Raw genomic sequence first — 7278 nt, forward strand, 5'->3', positions numbered from 1 at the left:
GTGTGACATAAACAAAATTTGTATATTTTCCTTTCTTTTTTTGCTAAATAACTAAATGCATATATGAATTATGTGGTATTGGGTAAATTATATTTAGCTTAACCAGTAAAATTTTTTATCATTAAATAAAATTTTTGGATTTGAAACTTGCCTACACCAAAAAAATAAAAATAAAATAACTAGTGCATATACACAATACAATTATACATATATATGGATTCAAATTATACACTCTCTTTTTTATATAAAAAAAAAATTCTTTTGTATATACACGAGTTTACTCTTTCATTGTTTTTTTTTTTTATTGGGTTTTTTATTATTTATTTATATTAGATTTTTCGTCTTTTGCACCTCATTAACTCTCCTAGAACAAAAATTTTAAAAACTTAAATAGGACACATAGTGCAAAATTAGACAACAATTGGAATTCAATTTAGAACCTAATTGGATTTTCTCTCAGCTTTACCTATTAATATATATATTAGCTTATTACATGGCATACATCCTACATGACATTGGTGACTTCATATTACAATTCCCTCATAGGACCATGAATCAGTTGAATGACCAGAACCAAAATCCACTAACATTCTCCCCCCCTCTTTTTGGCTGAATAAAATCCACTAACCTTTAGTACAGAAATGCTGCTAACCTCTCTAATACAAAGTTCCTTTATTGTGGATTCAAATAGCTCTAACCAACAGTTCCTCAAGATAGAAAGGAGAAAGAATTTCTGAATTTATTTGTTGTATACGTTGAGTGGAGAAAATTTTTTAAATAACTATAAAAACCAAACTATAGTATTAGTTAGCTAAGGTTTGAAACTAATTTGGTATATAACAAATCGAGTCCAAATGACTCGATTTTCGAATTCTAAATCGACTGCTTTGAAGTCGATTTCAACATCGTTGGTAGCTGATGTGGAAAGGTGGTCCACGTAGACATAGAACTCGAGTCCATTGGACTCGAGTTCTGTCAAATAGAAATCGAGTCCTGAGGACTCGATTTTATTTTGTTCATCATCTTCTCCCTTGGTTCTTTTTTTTTTTTTTTTTTTCTCCATTTCAGGTCCCGTTCTCTTCTTCCTTTCTTTCTCCATTTCAGGTCTTGTTCACATCTTCTTCCCTTCTGCCAAGCCTCCAAAAATCCCAAACCCATTTTTCTCAAAATCCTAAACCCATTTCTCAAAATCCAAACCCATTTCTCAAAATCCCAAACCCAAAACCCATGAACAAAACCAAATACAAAACCCAAAACAAATCAACGCGTTCTTCTCCTTCACTGGAGCGGCGGCAGCAGCGAGAAACCCAATAATCACGATTTCGTACCGGAGCGCATTGGTTTATCTCTTGATTTGTTTTCTGTTTTTTCTGGGTTCGCCTGTCTCGGATGGAATATTTTCTGTTGTGGTTTTGTGTTTTCTGGGTCTGTTAGTGTTTTCTGGGTTGATTAACTGGGTTTTTTTTTTTTTTTTTGGTTGGTCTGCTTTTCTGTGTGGGTCTGTGTTGAGTTTTCTTTTCTGGGTTGCTGTAGAGTTTTCTGCGTGGGTCTGTGTTGAATTTTCTGGTTTCTGGGTTGCTGCGAATTTTCTGGTTTCTGGGTTGCTGTAGAGTTTTCTGCGTGGGTCTGTGTTGAATTTTCTGGTTTCTGGGTTGCTGCGAATTTTCTGGTTTCTGGGTTGCTGTAGAGTTTTCTGCATGGGTCTGTGTTGAATTTTTTGGTTTCTGGGTTACTACGAATTTTCTGGTTTTTGGGTTGCTGCATTTTTTCGGGTTTCTGGGTTGCTGCACATTTTCTGGTTTCGTTGCTGCATTTTCTGGTTTCTGCATTTTTTGCATTTTCTGGTTGGGGAACTCGAGTCTTAGAGACTCGAGTTCCACGTGGATTTTTTTGTCCACGTCAGCTACGCACCTAATAAAAAATTGAGTCTTTAAAACTCGATTTGCTACAGTAAAATCGAGTCCCATAGACTCGAATTGTTAGATACCTAAATAGTTTAAAAACGTTGCTAATTAATAAAATAGTTTAGATTTTATAGTTATTTAAAAAAAAATCCCCGTTGAGTGATACAGTAAGATTTTCATTCATCTACGTGAAATTGATAATCAATAATTTAATAGGACACAATATAGTGAGAGACAGCTATTTCAGCTTCTTGCTGAAGTCAGAGAGCTCAAGAAGATGAATCCTTGGAATGGTAGCCGCTTCCTCTCTCTCTTTCTGAGTGTTGTACCCCCAATCCCCTGCTCCAGTTAATCCAGCTTAGCATTTTAACCCCCCAACAATTTTACCAAAATAATTCACAATATAGAAACCATCCATGGGATACTGATCACAAGAGAGAGAGAGAGAGAGAGAGTACCTAGATATAAATTCCACCCATCTAGTTCAGGCTCCTTAATGACATTCTTTAAGGTTGCAAGTCGATCTTCCACAAAGCTGGTTAAAATAGAGTGGGATTGATTTCGGATCAGTTGAACATTTGCAGACAAATAGCAATGAGGTGCTCAAGTATATAAGCAATAAGATTATTACAATCAAAAACTGCATTTCATGTGTTTTATTTAACAGACCATGTAAGCAGCAAAATATCTTACTGCAGTCTCAGTCCTTGGTGCTCTGGTTTCTTTTGAAGCTGCTTCAGCACTTCTACCTTGGGACTGGAAAGAGTATTTAGTATACCAGGGAAGGGAAAAAGATGAAATCAAAAAAGGACATAAAAACCTGTCCAAGTGTCAAAGAAATACAAACAATTTCCTAAGCCATAGAAAGAAAACTCTTACTAACCCAGTTCCAAGGCCATATATTCTTTCAGGTGGTATTGTTACTCCTGCAAGCTCTTGCAGTAAAGCATCTGCAAATCGGCTCTGAAATAGGAAAGAGAGAGCGGTAGATGACACATGAAAAAAATCATTTACATTTTCTAAGAATGAAACTTGCAAGTTTATGTCTTGACAAATAGGAAGGTCAATCCAAAACAGAAACATGAGGCATTGGAATAGCTCTAATGCCAAAAGTAGTGTCTCCCTTATCAAAAAATAAAGAAAGAAAGGAAGAAAAAGAAATATACCATACCTGTTTTGTGGTCACTATATACAACCTTGAGCTTGCAAATTTCAATGCATCAGGAACACCTGGATAGAATCTGGAGAAACGCATCAAAAGATCAATTTTGGGGATTTCTTTTGCCAAGAGTAGTAAAAAATTTATGTGACGTGGTTTATAATATGAAAATTTGGTGCAGACTACTAGAATTCCATTAGGCTTTACAGTTCTAATCCACTTTCTAAAATTTAGCAAGCGTATGCTAGGCTCAGCTTGTCATGGCTTCACTTCTATGTAAGGATGAAATTTACTAAAACAGAAACAGTTTTACATGCTAGCCTCTGAGTACACAGGAAGTATATTACGACAGTCTAGTAAAATCAGCAAAACAAGCACAAATCCAAAAATTCAACCAGCAAGGAAAAGGAAAGACCACTCATCATAAACATCCAATCATACAAAGATCACAAGAAAAATCGTTTCATGTCCAGAATGGAATGTTCCTAACCCTGAAAAATGCGATGATTTTGCTCTCTGCAAACAGTCCACATGAGACATAATGGGATAGCTCCCTAAATAACCACAGCTCAACAACACCCGAAACCCCCTTTCCAACATTCCAGCAACTCCCCCACTAGTTTTGGCATCACCCAAGAAACACCAAACAAGCATAATACAAAAGAACATAAGCTAGTAGCATAGGTGCAATGAATAAGCAAGTGATTCACAGATTCCTCGCAACACAAATATTCCTCCTTTTCAAATTATCCAATGTAAAAATCTTCCCCTTAGCTGCAGAATGAAGAAAGAAAGGGGTGCAACATGAGGACTTCCCAGTAGGTCACCCATCCTAGTACTACTCACGCCCCCAACACACTTAACTGCACTTGGCATCACTATCATATACTAGCAGCCAAACATAGTTACATGAAATTATCTAATTTGATATAACAAAAGCCAGCATACACTTGCATGCATATAATGATATTTCATTAGTATTCATTTTCTGCATTATTAAAAATAAAATAAATAAACTAAAAAAGGAAAACTTATCTCAATAAACTCATAGAAGAGATGCCAATTATTTAACTTGCATACAGTTCCAACCATAATCAGTATGCTTCAATTCTTTAAAAGACATTGCTAGAGTTGTAGATTATCCACTGAATGCAACTTCCAATAACCTCATAAAGCATGCCACACTACTAGCATAAAAGCCAAAATGGTTCAAAACACAAACTTAGTAAGCTCTGTCAAAAAATGCCTATGATCCAACAGATGCTTATATTCAAGTATAACCAGTATGCTTCATTTCTAAAAAGAATTGCCTCCTTGTACAATATCTCCACAACTTTTTCAAAAAATTTAAACAGCTCCTATAAAGTCTTCAAAAAAATGTAGGGGGGGGGGGGGGGGGTTGTTATAAATTGTATTTATGTTAACTTAATATCATATAAAAGGTACCATATCTCTATTGCTTTACTTTTTGTGCATCATGTGTTACATGATTGATCCCATCTCTTACCTATTTGCATTAACCCAAGTTGCCAAGTCCTTCTCCATCCATTCGTCCCTGACCTTTCCGAAAAGATCTACCAGATCATCTCTATTCTCAGCCCATTCTTCCATAATTACAGGTTTTAACTTTGACCAGTTCTCCAATATACCCTCAACTGTGAGTCCCTCTGCAACCTAGCAGATAGAAGCATTGTCATCATGCCCAATCTAAGATATTTGCAGACTGACGCTAATGTGATCAATAATAGATCTGAAATGATAACATGAGTATCCATATGCAAAGAATAATTCATGTCAGAATTTAGTGGATATATACTCACCGTGGACTTCTGGATGGAAGTTATGCTCATCTCCAATAATAACCTCACAAGTAAGAGGTTTTCATATCCAGTTTCCACAACAGGTCGCACCTGCCATGGTATAAGACATGACTCAATTTGGACATCACAATTATTGGATTTTTCATCTTTTCCATTTCAAAAAATAAAGAAATTTTTTTTAATAGTACTAGCCTCTTGTTCTTAAAAAAGTTTCCATAATTACAAACACAAATTGATGAGTATGTCCTATTCTTCAAAGTATGCCAATTGAGCACTTATATACAAGACCATGATGTGAAGCACTGATAAAAAGCTTCTTAAAATTGATGATAAAAACTTCCACAACACATAGTTAACAGTCATAACATGTGTGAGGAAGTATTCATTTTCTTTATTCAAAGTGGTAGTGTAGCAGAGAAAAACAGAAAACCATTGATTAAACTCTGGGTCTCACCTAGGAATTGTTCTGTAAATCAATTTGGCAATCACTGAACAAAGAGGATAGAGATAGAAATCTTTGTTTAAAGTGAGAAAATGATTGCCAGACATCAAAGCTAATTACCTGGGTAAAATACAAAGTTTTATCAATGATTTTCTTGATTTTTTTTTTTTTTAACTACTTTGTTACTGCCCAAAATAATATAAATGAATAAAACTAAAAAGACAAAGAATAGTTTCAATTGAAGCAGTTCATAAGTTTTGGACTGACCCAATTGTGGAATCAAAGAATTAAATTTATTTATTCTTTAAAACCGAAACACCCACTTAAAAAAAAAAAAAAAAACTCAAATTCTAGTAGAATTAGATAATTTAAAGTTTCTTTTATTTATTTATTTTTTCCCAGCTGAATAATGCATATAGATATAAATTAAAAGTACAAAAAATAAAAGCAAAGGAGTTCACTCACTTTATACATTTGATCAACAATCCAATCCTCCGTGGTTAATTCCACGCCGTCAAATAAAGCAGGCCATCTAACTTTAGCAGCCTACAAACATTCAAAAAAAAAAAACATAAGTAACTAAAAAATAGTAGATGGTCAAAATTTATTGTATCTGACTTCTCAGAAAATAAACAGAGAATTTTTGTGAGAGAAAGAGAGTTGTGGACCTTGACAGCAGAGAGAGAGCTCTCTCCGCAGCTATCGCAGAGAACTCCATCGAAGTCTAAGGCATACAGATCCCCCATTATTTCTTCTTCTTGCAATTTTTTTTTTTTTTTTTTTTTTTCTCTTTTGGTTGAGATAAAGTAATTTTGCGCCACCCACCAAACAGGGCTCATTTCGTGTCGCCTAGGGAAGACGACAGGTAGCACTAGGCTTTGGATTTTTAGCTATGAAATATCCAAATATTACTATCACTATTATTATTTTTAATCGATTTTCTTTTCTTTCTTTTTATTCTTCTTTTTTTTTGTAAATGCTAATAATTTAAATCTATTATAATTTGAGATTATTAAATTTTCCAATTACAAAATAGTGAAATACCTCATAGTATGGCAAAAAAATATCTAGGGGTGTCATGAATGTTATGCGTTTATAGATAAAATATTGTTTTCATCACACCCCTAAGTATTTTGTGATTGAAAAATATAGTAATTTCAAATTATAATGAATTCTAATTATTAACATTTATCAACAAAATAGTAAAACCTCAAGCATGTGCTTAGAGGCTGTTATAATGTAAATATCTTGAATCCACTACTAAAATATTCTTTTTTTATTATTATTATTACTTTAAAGCCCTACAAACCATTTACTATTCAAGGAACAAAACGATGTTTTAGTGTCATGATTAATATGATACAAACTTAAGACTCAACTTCAACTAAAATATTTGTAAAAAAATCTTTATAAAAAAATTTTTATAAAGCAATAATTCAACTCTTGTTCTTAAGTTTGGTCCAATGGAGATTCGTGATTTATGATTGAAAAAAAAATTTAGCAGTTGTTTCATTACTATATAATTTGGAGAGGACAGAGAAATAGAGCAAAAATATTTCTACATTGCAAAATTCATCCAAAAAATAAAAAAGCAGGTGTGTAATTAGAATATAGAATCTATAGATAACAATTCAAAAAAAAAATCTATAGATAACAAATCCAGAGAAAGGGTTTCCCCATATAGCCTAACCTATTATGCATGTTGTGTGGGTTCTTTAGACAATGGTTTCAAATTTGGAAAGAAATAGACCATTCCATTCCTTACTTGGATAAAATTGATCATTTGACTCACCGTCCACTCCAAGTGTGTTGTATTTAGTAGCTTTAATCCCTTGTTAGGGGCCTAATCAAGAAATTCAAAATTAAGTTTCTTTCTCATGAAAATAGTATAACAAAGTAACACAATGGAAAAAGGAATGGTCTATTTGCTAATTTGCTAATAAAATTGTATAA

General features: G+C 33.5%; 1 protein-coding gene across 2 annotated transcripts; it reads right to left on the minus strand.

Moving 5' to 3' along the window:
* Positions 1 to 2063: 2063 nt before the first annotated feature.
* LOC142614615 (uncharacterized) lies at positions 2064 to 6151 on the minus strand. Of its 2 annotated transcripts, XM_075787166.1 has the most exons (9): positions 5994 to 6151; positions 5791 to 5871; positions 4884 to 4973; positions 4571 to 4737; positions 3076 to 3145; positions 2788 to 2867; positions 2598 to 2660; positions 2363 to 2439; positions 2064 to 2243 (listed from the first exon to the last, which is right to left on the minus strand). In XM_075787166.1, the coding sequence occupies exons 1-9, from the start codon at positions 6069 to 6071 to the stop codon at positions 2143 to 2145; spliced, it is 807 nt and encodes a 268-aa protein (XP_075643281.1). In that variant the 5' UTR covers positions 6072 to 6151; the 3' UTR covers positions 2064 to 2142. The 2 variants fall into 2 exon arrangements, with proteins under 2 accessions (XP_075643281.1, XP_075643282.1); XM_075787167.1 differs by lacking the exon at positions 2064 to 2243 and having other exon boundaries at positions 2574 to 2660.
* Positions 6152 to 7278: the final 1127 nt, after the last annotated feature.

This window comes from Castanea sativa, chromosome 11, assembly GCF_040712315.1.
Source record: "Castanea sativa cultivar Marrone di Chiusa Pesio chromosome 11, ASM4071231v1".
Taxonomy (NCBI): domain Eukaryota; kingdom Viridiplantae; phylum Streptophyta; class Magnoliopsida; order Fagales; family Fagaceae; genus Castanea; species Castanea sativa.

Coding starts and splice junctions, on each gene's coding strand:
- LOC142614615 (XM_075787166.1), bottom strand. CDS start 6,071: ATGGGGGATCTGTATGCCTTAGACTTCGATGGAGTTCTCTGCGATAGC. Junction 2,868..3,075: donor ATATAGTGACCACAAAACAG/GTATGGTATATT, acceptor TTCCTATTTCAG/AGCCGATTTGCAGATGCTTT. Junction 2,244..2,362: donor TGGGTGGAATTTATATCTAG/GTACTCTCTCTC, acceptor TAACTGGAGCAG/GGGATTGGGGGTACAACACT.